The sequence below is a fragment of the Pseudophryne corroboree genome, chromosome 1, assembly GCF_028390025.1.
Source record: "Pseudophryne corroboree isolate aPseCor3 chromosome 1, aPseCor3.hap2, whole genome shotgun sequence".
NCBI classification, from domain to species: domain Eukaryota; kingdom Metazoa; phylum Chordata; class Amphibia; order Anura; family Myobatrachidae; genus Pseudophryne; species Pseudophryne corroboree.
The window spans coordinates 619,459,119-619,480,106 of NC_086444.1; the positions used below are offsets into that span (position 1 = coordinate 619,459,119).

At 46.1% G+C, this 20,988-nt stretch overlaps 1 protein-coding gene across 2 annotated transcripts in view; it reads left to right on the forward strand.

Moving 5' to 3' along the window:
- TLE5 (TLE family member 5, transcriptional modulator) overlaps nt 1-18,730 on the forward strand; it is a 36,823-nt gene extending 18,093 nt beyond the window's left edge. Inside the window, exons 4-7 of one of the 2 annotated variants that reach the window (XM_063914454.1) lie at nt 13,361-13,405; nt 15,321-15,383; nt 15,653-15,727; nt 16,827-18,730. In XM_063914454.1, the coding sequence (XP_063770524.1) occupies nt 13,361-13,405; nt 15,321-15,383; nt 15,653-15,727; nt 16,827-17,045 (402 nt within the window). In that variant the 3' untranslated portion in view covers nt 17,046-18,730. The remainder of the gene's footprint in view (nt 1-13,360; nt 13,406-15,320; nt 15,384-15,652; nt 15,728-16,826) is intronic. The other variant, XM_063914455.1, reaches the window with a different exon arrangement.
- Nucleotides 18,731-20,988: the final 2,258 nt, after the last annotated feature.

Genomic DNA, 20,988 nt, shown 5'->3' on the forward strand with positions numbered 1-20,988 from the left:
GATAAGGCGCTCACACGCTTGTAAGAACAAGGGCTCTACCCTCTCATGAGATGGCCGCCCTTAAGGATCCTGCTGATAGAAAGCAGGAGGGTATCCAAAAAGGTATTTACACACATACTGGTGTTATACTGCGACCAGCTATCGCCTCAGCCTGGAGGTGCAGTGCTGGGTTGGCATGGTCGGATTCCCTGACTGGAAATATTGATATCCTAGATAAGGATAGTATATTATTGCCTATAGAGCATTTAAAAGATGCATTTCTATATATGCATGATGCACAGCGGAATAATTGCCGACTGGCATCAAGTATAACTGCGTTGTCCAAGTCTACCAGTAAAATGGTCAGGTGATGCGGATTCCAAACGGCATTTGGAAGTATTGCCTTTGAAAAGGACATTTGGGGTCATTTAGACCTGGTAGCCACGGCAACAGCTGGGAAATCCACGTTGGTACCCCAGGTCGCCTCTCAAAATAAGACGCCGTATTATCAGGCGCAGTCCTTTTTTGGCAAGCGGACAAAAGGTTCCTCTTTTCTGCTCGTGACAGAGGGAGAGGAAAAAGGCTGTAGAGATCAGCCAGTTCCCAGGCACGGTGGGGGCCCGTTCTCAATGAATTTCAGTGCGCAGTGGGCTCACTCGCAAGTAGACCCCTGGATCCTTCAGGTAATATCTCAGGGGTACATATTGGAATTCGAGACGTCTCCCCCTCGCCGTTTCCAAAAGTCGGCTTTACCGACGTCTCCCTCTGACAGGGAGGCAGTTTTGGAAGCCATTCACAAGCTGTATTCCCAGCAGGTGATAATCGAGGTACCCCTCCTGCAACAGGGAACGGGGTATTATTCCACACTATTGTGGTACCGAAGCCAGACGGCTCGGTGAGACCGATTCTAAATCTAAAATCTTTGAACACTTACATACAGAGGTTCAAATTCAAGATTGAGTCACTCAGAGCAGTGATTGCGAACCTGGAAGAAGGGGACTACATGATGTCTCGGGACATCAAGGATGCTTACCTTCATGTCAAAATTTACCCTTCTCACCAAGGGTACCTCAGGTTATGGTACAGAACTGTCACTATCAGTTCAGACGCTGCCGTAGGGATGGTCCACGGCACCCCGGGTCTTTACCAAGGTAATGGACGAAATGATATCCCTTAGAAGGAAGGGAATTTTAGTTATCCCTTACTTGGACGATTCCCTGATACGGGTAAGATCCAGGGAACAGTTGGAGGTCGGTGTAGCACTATCTCAGGTAGTGTTGCGGCAGCACGATTGGATTCTCAATACTCCAAAATCGCAGCTGGTTCCGACGACTTGTCCTCTGTTTCCTAGGGATGATCCTGGACACAGTCCAGAAAAAAGGTGTTTCTCCCGGAAGAGAAAGCCAGGGAGTTATCCGAGCTAATCAGGAACCTCCTAAAACCGAACCAAGTCTCAGTGCTTCAATGCACAAGGGTTCTGGGTAAAAATGGTGGCTTACTACGAAGCAATCCCATTCGTTAGATTCCACGCAAGAACTTTCCAGTGGAACCTACTGGACAAATGGTCCGGGTCGCATTTTCAGATGCATCAGCGGATAACCCTGTCGCCAAGGACAAGGGTATCCATCCTGTAGTGGTTGCAGAGTGCTCATCTTCTAGAGGGCCGCAGATTCGGCATTCAGGACTGGGTCCTGGTGACCACGGATGCCAGCCTGCGAGGCTGGGGAGCAGTCACACAGGGAAGGAATATCCAGGGCTTAGGGTCAAGCCTGGATACATCACTTCACATAAATATCCTGAAGCTAAGGGCCATTTACAATGCTCTAAGCTTAGCGAGACCTCTGCTTCAAGGTCAGCCGGTGTTGATCCAGTCGGACAACATCATGGCAGTCACCCACGTAAACAGACAGGGTGGCACAAGAAGCAGGAGGGCAATGGCAGAAGCTGCAAGGATTCTTCGCTGGGCGGAAAATCATGTGATAGCACTGTCAGCAGTATTCATTCCGGAAGTGGACAACTGGGAAGCAGACTTCCTCAGCACGACCTCCACCCGGGAGAGTGGGGACTTCACCCAGAAGTCGTCCATATGATTAAAAAACTCGACAGGTATTGCGCCAGGTCAAGAGACCCTCAGGCAATAGTTGTAGACGCTCTGGTAACACAGTGGGTGTACCAGTCAGTGTATGTGTTCCCTCCTCTGCCTCTCATACCCAAGGTACTGAGATTGATAAGATGGAGAGGAGAAAGCACTATATTCGTGGCTCCGGATTGGCCAAGAAGGACTTGGTAACCGGAACTTCAAGAGAGGCTCACGGAGGATCCGTGGCCTCTACCTCTAAGAAGGGACCTGCTCCAGCAAGGACCCTGTCTGTTCCAAGACTTACCGCGGCTGCGTTTGACAGCATGCCGGTTGAACACCGGATCCTGAAGGAAAAAAGGCACTCCGGATGAAGTTATCCATATCCTGATCTAAAGCCAGGAAGGATGTAACCGCAAAAACATTTTCTCTATCGTCCTAGTGGATGCTGGGGTTCCTGAAAGGACCATGGGGAATAGCGGCTCCGCAGGAGACAGGGCACAAAAAGTAAAGCTTTTCCAGATCAGGTGGTGTGCACTGGCTCCTCCCCCTATGACCCTCCTCCAGACTCCAGTTAGATTTTTGTGCCCGGCCGAGAAGGGTGCAATCTAGGTGGCTCTCCTAAAGAGCTGCTTAGAAAAAGTTTAGCTAGGTTTTTTATTTTACAGTGATTCCTGCTGGCGACAGGATCACTGCAGCGAGGGACTGAGGGGAGAAGGAGTCAACTCACCTGCGTGCAGGATGGATTGGCTTCTTGGCTACTGGACATCAAGCTCCAGAGGGACGATCACAGGTACAGCCTGGATGGTCACCGGAGCCGCGCCGCCGGCCCCCTTGCAGATGCTGAAGTCAGAAGAGGTCCAGAATCGGCGGCTGAAGACTCCTGCAGTCTTCTAAAGGTAGCGCACAGCACTGCAGCTGTGCGCCATTTTCCTCTCAGCACACTTCACACGGCAGTCACTGAGGGTGCAGGGCGCTGGGAGGGGGGCGCCCTGGGAGGCAAATGTAACCTATATAAAGGCTAAAAATACCTCACATATAGCCCCCAGAGGCTATATGGAGATATTTAACCCCTGCCTGATTTCTCTAAATAGCGGGAGACGAGCCCGCCAGAAAAGGGGCGGGGCCTATCTCCTCAGCACACGGCGCCATTTTCCTTACACAGCTCCGCTGGTCAGGACGGCTCCCAAGTCTCTCCCCTGCACTGCACTACAGAAACAGGGTAAAACAGAGAGGGGGGGCAAATTTATGGCGATATTTTGATATAACAAAGCAGCTATAAGGGAGCACTTATAATAAGGCTATCCCTGATATATATATATATATATATATATATATATATAGCGCTTTTGGTGTGTGCTGGCAAACTCTCCCTCTGTCTCCCCAAAGGGCTAGTGGGTCCTGTCTTCGTTAGGAGCATTCCCTGTGTGTCTGCTGTGTGTCGGTACGTGTGTGTCGACATGTATGAGGACGATATTGGCGTGGAGGCGGAGCAATTGCCAAATATGAGGATGTCACCCCCTAGGGAGTCGACATCAGAATGGATGCCTTTATTTATGGAACTACGGGATAGTGTCAACACGCTAAAGCAGTCGTTTGACGACATGAGACGGCCGGACAATCAATTAGTGCCTGTCCAGGCGACTCAAACACCGTCAGGGGCTGTGAAACGCCCTTTGCCTCAGTCGGTCGACACAGACCCAGACACAGGCGATGACTCCAGTGGTGACGGTGACGAATCAACCGTATTTTCCAGTAGGGCCACACGTTATATGATTTTGGCAATGAAGGAGGCGTTACATTTAGCTGATACTATAGGTACCACCAAACAGGGTATTATGTGGGGTGTGAAAAAACTACCTATAGTTTTTCCTGAATCAGAAGAACTAAATGACGTGTGTAATGAAGCGTGGGTTGCCCCTGATAAAAAGCTGATAATTTCAAAGAAATTACTGGCATTATACCCTTTCCCGCCAGAGGTTAGGGAGCGCTGGGAAACACCTCCTAGGGTGGACAAGGCGCTAACACGCTTATCTAAACAAGTGGCGTTACCCTCTCCTGAGACGGCCGCACTTAAAGATCCATCAGATAGGAGGATGGAAAATATCCAAAAAAGTATATACACACATGCAGGTGTTATACTACGACCAGCTATAGCGACTGCCTGGATGTGCAGTGCTGGGGTAGTTTGGTCAGAGTCCCTGATTGAAAATATTGATACCCTGGACAGGGACAATATTTTACTGTCGTTAGAACAAATAAAGGATGCATTTCTTTATATGCGTGATGCACAGAGGGATATCTGCACACTGGCATCACGGGTAAGTGCTATGTCCATTTCGGCCAGAAGAGCTTTATGGACGCGACAGTGGACAGGCGATGCGGATTCAAAACGGCATATGGAAGTTTTGCAGTATAAAGGGGAGGAGTTATTTGGAGTCGGTCTATCAGATTTGGTGGCCACGGCTACAGCCGGGAAATCCACCTTTCTACCTCAAGTCACTCCCCAACAGAAAAAGGCACCGACCTTTCAACCGCAGCCCTTTCGTTCCTTTAAAAATAAGAGAGCAAAGGGCTATTCATATCTGCCACGAGGCAGAGGTCGAGGGAAGAGACAGCAACAGGCAGCTCCTTCCCAGGATCAGAAGCCCTCCCCGGCTTCTACAAAAGCCTCAGCATGACGCTGGGGCTGCTCAAGCGGACTCGGGGACGGTGGGGGGTCGTCTCAAAAATTACAGCGCGCAGTGGGCTCACTCGCAAGTAGATTCCTGGATCCTGCAGATAATATCTCAGGGGTACAGGTTGGAATTAGAGACAGATCCACCTCGCCGTTTCCTGAAGTCTGCTTTACCAACGTCCCCCTCCGAAAGGGAGACGGTTTTGGAAGCCATTCACAAGCTGTACTCTCAGCAGGTGATAGTCAAGGTACCTCTTCTGCAACAAGGGAAGGGGTATTATTCCACTCTTTTTGTGGTACCGAAGCCGGATGGCTCGGTAAGGCCTATTCTAAATCTGAAGTCCTTGAACCTGTACATAAAGAAGTTCAAGTTCAAGATGGAGTCACTCAGAGCAGTGATAGCGAACCTGGAAGAGGGGGACTTTATGGTATCCTTGGACATCAAGGATGCGTATCTCCACGTTCCAATTTACCCCTCACACCAGGGGTACCTCAGGTTCGTTGTACAAAACTGTCACTATCAGTTTCAGACGCTGCCGTTCGGATTGTCCACGGCACCTCGGGTCTTTACAAAGGTAATGGCCGAGATGATAATTCTTCTTCGAAGAAAAGGCGTATTAATTATCCCATACTTGGACGATCTCCTAATAAGGGCAAGGTCCAGAGAACAGCTAGAGAGGGGATTAGCACTGTCTCAAGAAGTGCTAAAACAGCACGGCTGGATTCTGAATATTCCAAAATCCCAGTTAATGCCGACAACTCGTCTGCTGTTCCTAGGGATGATTCTGGACACGGTTCAGAAAAAGGTTTTTCTCCCGGAGGAAAAAGCCAAGGAGTTATCCGAGCTTGTCAGGAACCTCCTAAAACCAGGAAAGGTGTCTGTACATCAATGCACAAGAGTCCTGGGAAAAATGGTGGCTTCTTACGAAGCAATTCCATTCGGCAGATTCCACGCAAGAATTTTCCAAAGGGATCTGTTGGACAAATGGTCAGGGTCGCATCTTCAGATGCACCTACGGATAACCCTGTCTCCAAGGACAAGGGTGTCTCTTCTGTGGTGGTTGCAGAGTCCTCATCTATTGGAGGGCCGCAGATTCGGCATACAGGATTGGATCCTGGTGACCACGGACGCCAGCCTGAGAGGCTGGGGAGCAGTCACACAAGGAAGAAACTTCCAGGGAGTATGGACGAGCCTGGAAACGTCTCTTCACATAAACATTCTGGAACTAAGAGCAATATACAATGCTCTAAGCCAGGCAGAACCTCTGCTTCAAGGAAAACCGGTGTTGATCCAGTCGGACAACATCACGGCAGTCGCCCATGTGAACAGACAGGGCGGCACAAGAAGCAGGAGTGCAATGGCAGAAGCTGCAAGGATTCTTCGCTGGGCAGAGAATCATGTGATAGCACTGTCAGCAGTGTTCATCCCGGGAGTGGACAACTGGGAAGCAGACTTCCTCAGCAGACACGATCTTCACCCGGGAGAGTGGGGACTTCATCCAGAAGTCTTCCACATGCTGGTAACCCGTTGGGAAAGACCAATGGTGGACATGATGGCGTCTCGCCTCAACAAAAAACTGGACAGGTATTGCGCCAGGTCAAGAGATCCGCAGGCAATAGCTGTGGACGCGCTGGTAACGCCTTGGGTGTACCAGTCGGTGTATGTGTTTCCTCCTCTGCCTCTCATACCAAAAGTATTGAGAATTATACGGCAAAGAGGCGTGAGAACGATACTAGTGGTCCCGGATTGGCCAAGAAGGACTTGGTACCCGGAACTTCAAGAGATGATCACGGAAGATCCGTGGCCTCTACCTCTAAGGAGGGACTTGCTTCAGCAGGGTCCCTGTCTGTTTCAAGACTTACCGCGGCTGCGTTTGACGGCATGGCGGTTGAACGCCGGATCCTAAAGGAAAAAGGCATGCCGGAAGAAGTCATTCCTACTTTGATTAAAGCAAGGAAGGAAGGAACCGTGCAACATTATCACCGAATTTGGCGAAAATATGTTGCGTGGTGCGAAGATCGGAGTGCTCCGACGGAGGAATTTCAACTGGGTCGATTCCTACATTTCCTGCAATCAGGATTGTCTATGGGTCTCAAATTGGGATCTATTAAGGTTCAAATTTCGGCCCTGTCGATTTTCTTTCAAAAAGAATTGGCTTCAGTCCCTGAAGTCCAGACCTTTGTTAAAGGAGTGCTGCATATACAGCCTCCTGTGGTGCCTCCAGTGGCACCGTGGGATCTCAATGTGGTTTTGGACTTCCTAAAATCTCATTGGTTTGAACCACTAAAAAAGGTGGATTTGAAATATCTCACATGGAAAGTGACCATGCTTCTAGCCCTGGCTTCGGCCAGGAGAGTGTCAGAACTGGCAGCTTTATCTTACAAAAGCCCATATCTGATTTTCCATTCGGACAGGGCAGAACTGCGGACTCGTCCGCATTTTCTCCCTAAGGTGGTGTCAGCATTTCATCTGAACCAGCCTATTGTTGTGCCTGCGGCTACAAGTGACTTGGAGGACTCCAAGTTACTGGACGTTGTCAGAGCATTAAAAATATATATTGCAAGGACAGCTGGAGTCAGAAAATCTGACTCGTTGTTTATATTGTATGCACCCAACAAGATGGGTGCTCCTGCGTCTAAGCAGACGATTGCTCGTTGGATCTGTAGCACAATCCAACTTGCACATTCTGTGGCAGGCCTGCCACAGCCTAAATCTGTAAAGGCCCACTCCACAAGGAAGGTGGGCTCATCGTGGGCGGCTGCCCGAGGGGTCTCGGCATTACAACTCTGCCGAGCAGCTACGTGGTCAGGGGAGAACACGTTTGTAAAATTTTACAAATTTGATACTCTGGCTAAGGAGGACCTGGAGTTCTCTCATTCGGTGCTGCAGAGTCATCCGCACTCTCCCGCCCGTTTGGGAGCTTTGGTATAATCCCCATGGTCCTTTCAGGAACCCCAGCATCCACTAGGACGATAGAGAAAATAAGATTTTACTTACCGATAAATCTATTTCTCGGAGTCCGTAGTGGATGCTGGGCGCCCATCCCAAGTGCGGATTATCTGCAATAATTGTACATAGTTATTGTTAACTAATTCGGGTTATTGTTGAAGGAAGCCATCTTTCAGAGGCTCCTTTTGTTATCATACTGTTAACTGGGTTTAGATCACAAGTTGTACGGTGTGATTGGTGTGGCTGGTATGAGTCTTACCCGGGATTCAAAATCCTCCCTTATTGTGTACGCTCGTCCGGGCACAGTACCTAACTGGAGTCTGGAGGAGGGTCATAGGGGGAGGAGCCAGTGCACACCACCTGATCTGGAAAAGCTTTACTTTTTGTGCCCTGTCTCCTGCGGAGCCGCTATTCCCCATGGTCCTTTCAGGAACCCCAGCATCCACTACGGACTCCGAGAAATAGATTTATCGGTAAGTAAAATCTTATTATCACCGCAATTGGCGAAAATATGTTGCGTAGTGCGAGGCCAGTAAGGCCCGACGGAGGAAATTCAACTGGGTCGATTCCTACATTTCCTGCAAACAGGAGTGTCTATGGGCCTGAAATTGGGGTCCATTAAGGTTCAGATTTCGGCGCTGTCAATTTTCTTCCAAAAAAGAACTAGCTTCAGTCCCTGAAGTTTAGACGTTTGTAAAAGGGGTACTGCATATACAGCCTCCTTTTGTGCCTCCAGTGGCAATTTGGGATCTCAATGTAGTTTGGTTTCCAAAAGTCACATTGGTTTGAACCACTTAAATCTGTGGAGTTAAACTATCTCACATGGAAAGTGGTCATGCTGTTGGCCCTGGCCTGGGCCAGGCGCGTGTCAGAATTGGCGGCTTTATCCTGTAAAAGCCCTTATCTGATTTTACATTCGGACAGGGCGGAATTGAGGACTCGTCCTCAGTTTCTCCCTAAGGTGGTTCCAGCGTTTTCACCTGAACCAACCTATTGTGGTGCCTGCGGCTACTAGGGACTTGGAGGAATCCAAGTTGCTGGATGTTGTCAGGGCCCTGAAAATATTTCCAGGACGGCTGGAGTTAGGAAATCTGACTCGCTGTTTATCCTGTATGCACCCAACAAGCTGGGTGCTCCTGCTTCTAAGCAGACTATTGCTCGTTGGATTTGTAGTACAATTCAGCTTGCACATTCTGTGGCAGGCCTGCCACAGCTAAAATCTGTAAAAGCCCGTTCCACAAGGAAAGTGGGCTCATCTTGGGCGGCTGCCCGAGGGGTCTCGGCTTTACAACTTTGCCGAGCAGCTACTTGGTCAGGGGCAAACACGTTTGCTAAATTCTACAAATTTGATACCCTGGCTGAGGAGGACCTGGAGTTCTCTCATTCGGTGCTGCAGAGTCATCCGCACTCTCCCGCCCGTTTGGGAGCTTTGGTATAATCCCCATGGTCCTTTCGGAGTCCCCAGCATCCACTAGGACGTTAGAGAAAATAAGAATTTACTTACCGATAATTCTATTTCTCATAGTCCGTAGTGGATGCTGGGCGCCCATCCCAAGTGCGGATTGTCTGCATTACTTGTACATAGTTATTGTTACAAAAATCGAGTTATTGTTGTTGTGAGCCATCTTTTCAGAGGCTCCTTCTGTTATCATGCTGTTAACTGGGTTCAGATCACAAGTTGTACGGTGTGATTGGTGTGGCTGGTATGAGTCTTACCCGGGATTCAAAATCCTTCCTTATTGTGTACGCTCGTCCGGGCACAGTATCCTAACTGAAGCTTGGAGGAGGGTCATAGGGGGAGGAGCCAGTGCACACCAGTTAGTCCTAAAGCTTTCTTTAGATGTGCCCAGTCTCCTGCGGAGCCGCTATTCCCCATGGTCCTTTCGGAGTCCCCAGCATCCACTACGGACTATGAGAAATAGAATTATCGGTAAGTAAATTCTTATTTGTTTTTTTTTTGTTTTGTTTTTTAATTTGCTATGGTCCATTTTGACCATATAAAGTATTAGCTTGTACACTTTATAGTCAAAATTGACCTGCCTGCACAGTCTGTTTCTACTTGTGATGCTGACTGAGCGGGATCCATATCTGTAGTTAAAATTGCACTGTGTGTATGTGGCTTCAGTTTGCTTATAGTGTACTAAGGGGCTAATTCAGACCTGATCATAGTCATGCAATTTTTTGTATGGCTGCGATCAGCCACCCTAACATGGCTAGTCCACCCCGCATGTCTGGCCCTCCCCCCCTGCATATCTGGAACTCCCCCCCCCCCCCCACCGCACGGTGGCGATGCTATTGCACCTAGCGAGTAAGTCCCTACCATTTCTGCGCTGGTAGGTGACTTTTCGCCGCGTCCCAGTGGTTGTGTGTGACATCATGCAGCCACAGCGCCCCCCCCCCCCCCCCCCCGCACAGTCCGGGCACGCCTGTGTTGCCCGGACTGCGCCCCAAAACAGCTGCCAAACGCTGCCGGTCCGCCCAGCGAACGCCTCTGCCTGTCAATCAGGCAGAGGCAATCGCTGGGCTGAGATGCCGATCGCATGCACATGCGCATTGCGATGCATGCACAGTTGAGACCTGATTGCCCGCTGTACGATAACGCACAGCAGCGATCAGGTCTGAATTAGCCACTAAGTACTTGGAATTATTTACAGGCCTGGCTTCTAGCTCTTGGGAAACTACAATTCCCAGCATGCCCTTCCACAGGTTTGCTATTAGGGAATGCTAAAACTGGGCAGGGCATGCTGTGATGTGTAGTTTCACAATTGCTAGAGAGCCACGTGTTGGCCAATGAATGAATCCACGAGTATGCCACTGCCCAGAGCATTCTTGTTACCTAGATGGAAGATCAAAAGTATATCCAGCTTAAACAGTTATTATTATTATTATTATTATTATCCTTTATTTATATGGCGCCACAAGGGTTCCGCAGCGCCCAATTACAGAATACATAAACAAATAATCAAACAGGAAAACAGCAACTTACAGTTGACGACAATATAGGACAAGTACAGTTGCTGCATTTTCTAAAGGATCTAACCACCCATATGTTTAACAGATTACATTTACTGTAAGCACATCAGTTATATATTGAAACAAGCTGAATGGTAAAAATATTATACAAAAAATGTCACGTGTATAAAGTACAGTTTTTTGTTATTTTATCTCAAACACCAGCCTTATTTTAAAGTTTTGGAGATTGATCCAAATAGCTGCAGGGAAACTGCGACAATGGCACCACACTGCACCTGGACTCTCAGATTTTTTTAACTCTGCCCTATGGGTACAAGTTCAGAGCTACCGTGTTGCACTTACTCATGGGTTTAGCTGACTCACCCCTAATTGAATTCCCCCCCTAGGTTTAGGTGTAGTTCTTTTGAATTATGTATTTTTTTCTTTTTCATTAATAATGTATTTTCTTTTAACTGTGTCTCCAGATCATGGGAACAGTCCATTTAGCAATGATGTGTGGTTGCAATGTTCACTTGTGCAAATCCTTAATAGTTGCATGCATTTGTGGAGCAAAGGGCGGGTGGGAGTGTAAAGGGGGATAAGGTCAGAGACGTAAATGGGAGAGGAATGGGTGATGGTTTTGTGAGTGTACGAAGCTTGAATTGAATACAGAAGGGGAGCCAGTGAAAGGATAGTAAGAGGACCGGTAAACGTAGTATATTTAGAGAGAAAGAAAAGGCAAGCAGCACTATTGAGGAAAGATTGGAGTGGAGAGAGGCATTGGCCAAATAGGAGGAGATTACAGTAGTGCAATCTGGAGATAACCAGTGAGAGTTTCTGTAGCATCCGGGTGAGAGGTTCTGATCCTGGAAATATTTTTGAGATGGAAACGCAGGACTGTGAGAGGTACTGAATGTGTGGTTTGAAGGAGAGTGAGGAGTCAAGGATAACTCAAAGACAGCCTACTTGAGGACTAGAGTAGTTGTGCCTTCAATGGATAGTGGAGTTATGGGAGGTGAGGTTATGCATGAAGGTTGGAAGATGATCAGCTCAGTCTTAAGGCCCGTACACACTGGTCGATATATCGGCCGTTCTCTTGAACGGCCGATATATCGCGGGAGCGTCGGCAAGTGTGTACGGCCGATACGTCTGTGAACTCCGTCGTTCACAGACGTATCGCGTCGGCCGCGCAGCACAGCCGACGGCCAATATATCTACCGATATATTGGCGCGTCGCTGTGTGTGTACGGGGCGGTCGGCCGACCACCCGTACACATGCTTCGGCGGCCGGCAGCGATTGAAAGCTGAACTGGGCGGGCGTGTGTACACGCCCGCCCAGTTCATGACGTCAGTCCCCGACGGATCGGGCAGTGTGTATGCTGAACACACTGCCAGATCCGTCCATAGATATATCTGCAGATCAATTGATCTGCAGATATATCTATTAGTGTGTACCCACCTTTAGATATGTTAAGTTTTTGAAAGTGCTGAGACATCCAAGAGATAACAGAGAGACAGCTGGAGATGGGTGTAAAGAGAGAAGGGGGTCAGGGAAGGAAAGGTAGATATAAGTATCATCAGTATAGAGATATTGGGGGTAATTCCAAGTTGATCGCAGCAGGATATTTTTTAGCAGTTGGGCAAAACCATGTGCACTGCAGGGGGGGCAGATATAACATTTGCAGAGAGAGTTAGATTTGGGTGGGTTATTTTGTTTCTGTGCAGGTTAAATACTGGCTGCTTTATTTTTACACTGCAAATTAGATTGCAGATTGAACACACTCCACCCAAATCTAACTCTCTCTGCACATGTTAACTCTGCCTCCCCTGCCGTGCACATGGTTTTGCCCAGTTGCTAACTAAATTCCTGCTGCGATCAACTTGGAATTACCCCCATTATTGGAAGTGGAAAGAGCAAATTAGCTAATTTAAAGAGGACGTATAGAGAGAGAAAAGGCGAGGTCCAAGAACACAACCTTTGGAGACACCAACTGTTAAGGGAAGTGGAAGAGAGGTGGTGGAGTCATGAGAAAAGACAGAAGAAGCTGTCCGAGTGGTAGGAAGACAGCCAGGAGAGGGCATCAGTATCATGCAGACCAGTAGAGTGAAGGATTTGCAGGAGGAGAGGGTGGGCCTCTGTGTGAAAAGCAGCAGAGAAATAAAGGAAAATAAGCAGGGAGTAGTGGCCCTTGGATTTGACAGCATGGAGGTCATTGCAGACTTAGTGAGGGCATTTTCAGTGGAGTGGAGAGAACAGAAGCCAGTCTGGAATGAGTCAAACAGTGAATGGGAGGAAAGAAAGGCGGTTGTATACAATACGCTGAAGGAGTTTGGAGTTAAAAGGGAGGAGAAAGATTGGTCGGTAGTTGGAGAGAGTGGTAGGCTCTAGGGTAGGTTATTTAAGAATAGGGAAACAAGGGCATGCTTGAAGGCAGAGGGGACCGTGCCGAATGATCTTACTGTGCAATATTTGTATGTGTGAGGTGCCAGTGTTCAGACTGTTCCTGAAGAACCTTGCGGCCTTCGCCGCTGACTGAAACTGAAGTGCGTTGTGCATTAATTTAATGAACCGGATGTTTTACATGTACAGACTATCATTAGTAATTAATATTCTGTTTTCATCCAAACCTCCAGGTAATGTACCTGTAGTATATATTTACATGTCTCTCTTGTGTATGTATATTTATTTATATTTGATTTTAACCTAATTACTTTTTTCCCTCAGTATTATGAAATGTCCTATGGACTGAACATTGAAATGCACAAACAGGTGAGTATTTGCACCCAATGCAGTGTTGTAGCTAACATTTTATTAACGTCATTTTTCCCTCTATTTTAAGAAGAAAAAAAAATTAAACTTTAGATAAAAATTTGCTATGTTTGAATTAGAGAGATGCGGGTTTGGAGTTATTCAGTTCTTAACGTCATAATTAACGCGAGTTTGGATTTATCTGGATATTTCGTATTGGCTACCCAAAACACTTGACATCAGAGAGCCAATAAAATGCCATTTTAAGATTCAGGTAAATCTGAACCCGCACATATCTAGTTTAAATGGTTTTGTTTTAGTTTACAACATTTCAGTGCACGCATACTAATGTCGTTCTGCCCTACATTCTAAAGTAGTAGCATATTTTAGGGTTACAAAATAATATTTTCTGAGTATATCAGTCATGGGACAAGTACATACGGGAGGGTCTTTAAAGTGTATTAATGCACCTTGATGTAGATGTACACACATCCTGGAATGCGATTGCTTTGTATTGTGTCCATTTAGAACTAAATATTCATGGGACACACTGCTGCAGTGGAAATATTATACTCTGGATTGGTTGGAGTTGAACCCATGACCAATGAATGTGGCGTTCTATACTCCCCATGCTTGTGTTGGTTTTCACCCAAAAGGTTACATTGGTTGCAGACAAAATGGGCCCTAGTGTGCATTTGTGTGACAGAGAATTTAGCCTAAGCTCCTATGGCATAGGGACTAAAAAGAATGCTTAAATATTATCTTTAGCGCACTGCGTCATATTGTGGCTCTGTATAGTGAATAAAGAAAGCTCTTCTAGGTATTTTGTGTTCTAGACCTGCTCTTTGTTTCTGACATACTGTATCCTAATTACAGGCATAGGGACCTACACTACAGTCATAGAGTAAGCTGAAAGCCATTTTACTATATCATGGCTGCACAGCTGTCATGTGTTGGTGACTCTAGATAGAATAAGTGTACAGGCTTTTTCATTCAGCCTAAGATTTGGCACGTATCCTCCTGTGTGTGCAATTTGAGGCCTATCTACATAAAGTCCAAGTGTTTCTGAAGAATAAATAACATTCCAACTTCCATACTTCCAAACTAGTCCGTAGAGCAGAGATTTTCAACCTTTTACAACTCGCGGCACACTGAACAAGATTTACATATTGCCAAGGCACACTCAGATATAATGGTGATGCATGGTGCAGTTGCGTGTCCTAGGATTGTCATGTTACAGCTTCTCCATAGGTAACGCCTGAGCCACATCTGAGAAAGCCAGAAGAGCCCAACACTGCTTGAGCCTAAAATTAGAACTGGCTCTGCAATTACTAAACCCACCAGTATTGATCGTTCCAGGGCCTCAGCTGCAAAATACTGACGGGCCTGGCTCTGCTTCTATGGCGGCACACCTGGAGACTGCTCAGGGGACACTAGTGTGCCACGGCACAGTGGTTGAAAAAACTGCCCTAGAGTGACAAGTCCTGCAACCTTTTCCTGTAGATGGTCACTCATATTGCTGTTCTCTCTCTCTCTCTCTCTCTCTCTCTCTCTCTCTCTCTCTCTCTCTCTCTCTCTCTCTCTCTCTCTCTCTCTCTCTCTCTCTCTCTCTCTCTCTCTCTCTCTCTCTCTCTCTCTCTCTCTCTCTCTCTCATATATATATTCCTATATTCCTTGAATGGAAAATAGCAAACGTAAATCTTTCCCTAGGCAGCCTGATCACTGATATCCTTCTTTTTGTTATTCATGCAGCATGAACTGTAATGTAAGAATATTGATTCTCATGACAGGAAATTTAAAAGTGTAATAAATTTTGCTGATGCGATATTTAAAAATAAAAAAATACTAGACCTTCTCAGTAGGGCTAATCCTTGTTGCAAGTTGCTTAGTAGTTCCATGTTCAATGTTGTAATCTAAACGTTTTACTTTCTACCAGGCTGAAATAGTGAAGAGGTTGAATGGAATCTGTGCTCAGGTGTTGCCTTATCTCTCTCAGGAGGTATGTTCATCCACACTAGTGAGGGAAGGATCGAAGCATAAAATAACAACTTAAACCTATAAAATCTAATGTTTCTTTTCTTGTTGCTTACGTCCCATTGGTTTGCAATTAATTCTCTGTCACAAACCTTTATGTCTTGTTATGTGTGTAAGTAGTTTATAGACCTAGAAGATAGCCCCGTAAGTTGTGGCAAAGTTCTTAACATATTAGTACTGGTACATTTATCTCATAAATGTTAACCCCCCTTCCCCCCCAATCTCTCCTTGTAGCACCAGCAACAGGTCCTGGGAGCCATCGAGCGAGCAAAGCAAGTGACTGCTCCGGAGCTGAATTCCATTATCCGTGTACGTGACAATTCTGTTGGGGTTGTTAGAAGAAATTGGTAGATGGGGCTCTATGCTTGACCCATTTTAAGGTGTGTTTGACAAGGGTCAGAGCACCTTTTTTGCTTTCAGTATTCAAATTGTAGACATATGTATATGCCAGAGATGAAGTAGACAATGAGACCATCACAACATGCCCCGTAGTACATAGATTGTTAGGAAAGAAATATAGAAGTGTGTAAAGCTGGGTACATACACTGGAGCGATATTGGCTTGATATTTCGAATTGGAAGGACACATTGGGCATATAGGTCAGTGTGTATGCCAAGTGATGCGTGCTCCTGCGGTTGCTAGTGACGACGTGCTGCACATAAAACCTGACTATATTGCTCGTGTCCTGTAGTATGCTAATTAAGAATGGAATATGATCATTCCGTCCTTCATTAACATCGCTTCCGTGTGTACCCAGCTTAAGGGGTAGTGCCGCAGAAAGAGGGTAAGATAATAGAAGGAGCAGGGTCCCCCAACAGCAAAGATCAGTGATGTGGGCAGATTATAGTGACGACCCCATGTCTGCCGGAGACACTGTTCATACATCTAGCATGTTCTTTCACTTGCTGTGCAGTCCTGAGTTGGAAGTTCTGTGCAGATGTCACGTAATTCCCTTCTAGCCATATGAGTATGAGGTGCCTGCAAGCCTTAAGCTAGCATCACAGAATAAGATTGCCTAATGTACCCTCAGAATTTTAGAGCAATGTCTCTTTGTAATAACATTTCTAGTCATCTGTAATTGTAATTATTTCTTAACGCTGGAATATATTTGAATGTATTTGAAAATGAACACAAACCGCTTTAAACTGGAAGATGAGGCTGCTAAATCAGTAGTCATTGTGAAATGGCAGCTCAGTAACTGGTATTGTTTTATCATCGATTCCACATACATGTCCCTTGACCTGAAGCAGCAGACCCATACCATGCCAGCATGATGAGTATGGCGTGGGACATGAATCGGTAGGGGTTCATTCTGCTGACTGTTTCTCCTTTTTAATATTCTCCATATTTTCCGGTTTCTGCCAGTGTTGACTGACATGTTTCTGCATTTCTCTCCCCTTCTCTACAGCAGCAGCTTCAAGTGCACCAGCTGTCCCAGCTTCAAGCTCTCGCCCTCCCTCTTACCCCTCTACCTGTGGGACTGCAGGCACCTTCTCTGCCCGTCAGTGCCAGCAGTGGCCTGCTCTCCCTGTCTGCACTGGGTTCTCAAGGACACCTTCCCAAGGAAGACAAGAATGGTCATGATGGGGATCCACGGCCTGACGATGAGGGTGACAAGTCAGATTAAGCATGGAGGAAACTTAGATGGATAAAGGTGCAGCGCAGTAGTAACTCTTAGCACTGCCAGGTGGAGTTACATTGTAGAGCATTATCCCATCATGCACTGGAACAACCCCTTGTATCCAAGGGTTTATGAAAGCAGGAGACTGGCAAGGGGGTTAATGCATACATTTTTTGGATTGTATATGTAAATTGGCTGATAATACTTTTAATGAAAGCACAACCCCCCTCCCCATGATTTTATACAGCATTCACCGTCCTATAATAATGCATTAGTGTAGTCTTTATGGTAACACTGATTACAGCCACAATGAGCAGTTTGGAGGCTGTAGTGGGGCTCACCCGCAGAGTTGGCTAGCCCTAATGTACCACTGTGCTACTGCTTGTCATTCCCTCCACCTCACACCTATCAGTTGGCAACAGGAGGCTGTTCCATATAAGTGTGGAGACCATTTTAAAGTACATCCAACACCTACACTGTTGAGGTGGCCATTTTGTGGAGTGTTTATGAGCTCCTACCACCTCATGAAAACCATCCTTGTTCAATTGCTAGGCTGTGTTCTAAGCATATTTCCCCAACCCAGAAAATGTCTGCCTCTATTATGTATAAGTGATGCTTTTCACAGCATTCCTACTTCTTTTCCAGACAGGCATATTTGGCGTATTAAAAGGAAGGCCAATTTTATTTCCTTAATACTCTCTACCAGATGCAAGCTATGCTTCCCAATTGAATGATTGCAGACTGATATCTGTACTTGTTCAATGCATTATTTTCTTTTGGATCTGTATTACCCTGTTCCATCCTTTTTACTATCTAATGAAATACTTGTTTGGAGAGAGCTTTTTTCAGGTAATCCTCCACCTTTTAATTGCATTGTGTAACTTCCAATCCTAGTGTTACACAGATAACCTATTTACCAACTGCTGATCTGAGTTTTGTTGCAAAAGATGTTCTTTTGTCCCCAAAAATCACCACAGCAACTAATCGGCCATCAACTTTCATTGATCTCGTGTTAATTAGACAATGAGTGCAAGTGTGATTTGTTGCCATGGGTAACTGCACATCTGTATTTTTCCACTTAACCTCCTAATGTAAAATGAAATCTGCGTCCAAATAAAAGTGAACAAAGGCGTCAATTAGCCTGCTGTAAGAATATATTGTTGATAGGTTCAATAACGCTATTCGCTATACTGCCCTCTATGGTTATGAGGGTATAGTTTCCAATAAATGGTAGCATTTTGTCTTGAGTGAATCCTCCTATTCACCCTCCTTTGAAAGGTAATACTGTCAGTTCTAGACCTCTGAACCCTGTGTTCTGGAAAGAGTTAAAAGCTCCTCAATCTCTGCATAATAGCGCTGCATCTTTAATCCAGTTATTGGAAGGAGGGGGGAATATAAAAAAATATATATATAATTTTAACCCTCTGTCTGCCAAGCCATTGCGTGGCATTGTAAGAGGTTAAAAGACATTCAGAAGCGGACACCCCTCCATATATTTGTAAGGTAGCGTGTACCCAGACCAGGTGTGTGCTCTGTACATAGTCCTGTAGAAATGCTCAAAATGCCTCCTTTAATCCTTGAGGTTTTTTTTTCCTCTTCTTTTTTTGTGTCTGATCACTGACCATGTTGATATTCTGTGTGGAGGGTGTAACTGTGCCTTTTACAATAAATTGTTTCAATGCCTGCTCAAATTATATTGTTCTCGTTGTCTGTTGGTTTAGGAATCGGCTTAACAAGAACTCTGAAAAGCAGTGGCTTGTCCCCCACCATAATATAGGTGGACAATAGGATTTTGGACTCCTCCCACCTATGGTTTTCAAGTAGTTTGAAAAACTTTATTAATTCAACCGTTCAGAGCAAAGGCATAACCCTTTCTCTTGTCAGTGTGAGGGTGGGTGTATGCTATGCCTCTGAAACATAATTGCTGAAAACCCTGTGTGCAGTGGATATAATAATTGTGCAGTGATAGAGGTACATGGTACCTTGTCATGTACAGTATGTACTCAATACACCTTGCTGACACAGAACTATGAGGTATAATAGTTGCCTGGCATAGTAATCCCAGCTGGTGTTTGCAGGGGGTGTTCAGTGTAATAAAGTTTATTGAAGTGAAAGAGAAAAAAACAAATGCAGAAATGGAGACTCGCATCACCAGAGCAAGCTGACGATATCGTAAAAAGGTAAGATGGAACGGTCTTTCACAAAGACCGTTCATACATTGGCTGGTATTTATAGATGGCAGTGCCGGTAATGACAGGGGTGCTGCAGTAATACATGGGGGAGAAGCAGTATCTGTGCACATAACATGCGCTGATGCAACTACTCCCCCATAACGCTGTTTATTATATCTACCCCATGAAACAAATTTTGACATCAAAACACTGGAGCTTTATCCATGGTGAGACTCCAGTGGAACAGTGCTCCTATAGAAAAAATGGGGTAGATGTATTAAACAGCCTTATGGGGAGAAGTGGTATCAGAGCATGTTAGGTACACTAATACCGCTTCTCCCCCATCTATTACTGCGGCGCCCCTGTCATTCCCGACAGTGCTATCTATAAGATGGCTCGCTGAAGTCCCAGCCAATGTATGAACGGTCTCTGTGAAAGACCATTCCATCTTTTACCTTTAGTGATATCCTCAGCTTGCTCTGGTGATGTGCGCCTCCATTCCTGGGTTTTGGTTTATTTTGGTCGGGGGTTCTTTCACTTCAATAAATGTTATCGCTCAGAACACCCCCTGCAGATGCCAACCGGGATTACTATGCTGAGCAGCGCATGCTGACACAATCCCCAATGGTACTGATGGGAGGAGAAACAGCAGCGCATGCACATAAAGGGCCGGGATCGAGATAAATGGAACCCGAAGAGGGAGAGTGAACAGCAAAAGACAGGTACTTGAACATACTCCCTCTTCGGCATAGTAGGCATTAATACATTCTGCCGATACAGGAACCTGCTACACCACTAAAAGGGCAAAGCAGGTTCTTGGCAAATAACTGCACATACGTCCCAGATAATACATCTGCCCCAAAGTATATACCTAAAGTAAGAAGGACATCCCTTGAAACATCTTTTCTATCCTTATATCATAGACCTAACACTTAGGCTGTGTACACACTGAATGTATAGTGCACAATGTGATATATTGTTCATGGCTACATTCAGCAGCAAGATGTCAGCCGCCAGTTCGTCCCATTGGCCATGCACCACAGCAGAATGGATGACTAAGATGTCGTCAGGCTGGAGCACACGGTAATGGGTACACACTACCCAATGTGCAGTCCGATCCTCAGGATTAGACAACATATTGCTTATTGCTTACTATGCCTTGGTGATGAAACCCATACTGTTTAGCCTTTAAACACTTTTTTTCCCATTTATATTATGTAGGAAGCTAGACAATTGCGCTTGATCTATCCTGTTCCTTTGAAATTGGTTTTCCGACATCTCAATAGCTCTCGGGCAAATAACTGGCACATGGGTACACGTCTGAGTTTGGTGAGGCAAAGAAATGAGAACTACAGTCTGCACATAGTTACATGTTTGTGGAGAACACCTTTAACCACTTGTCGCATCTGATACAACCAGTCAGAAAGCCTCTGATAGCGGCAGCTGCTAAGGGCACAGAGGGAACTCCCAGGTCCCTCTGCTTCCTGATTACCTTCCCCATTGCCTGCTGTGCTGCCAATCGGGCAGCTTGGTGGTACCCTCCATTCCACAGGTGTAGAGGTTAGCAGTCGCTGGGAAAAGTTAAAAAGCAGCCCCTCGCCTTCTGTGTGGCTACCCGATGCTGCAGGGAGGAGTAGCCACTGAGAAGATCTACTACAATAGTACTACAGAGGGAGAGGCACACATCACTAGGATTGAGTTCCAGGCTTTGGGTGTCAACCCATTGGAAAATACATGATGCTTATCTATAATTTTCTCTAACGTCCTAGTGGATGCTG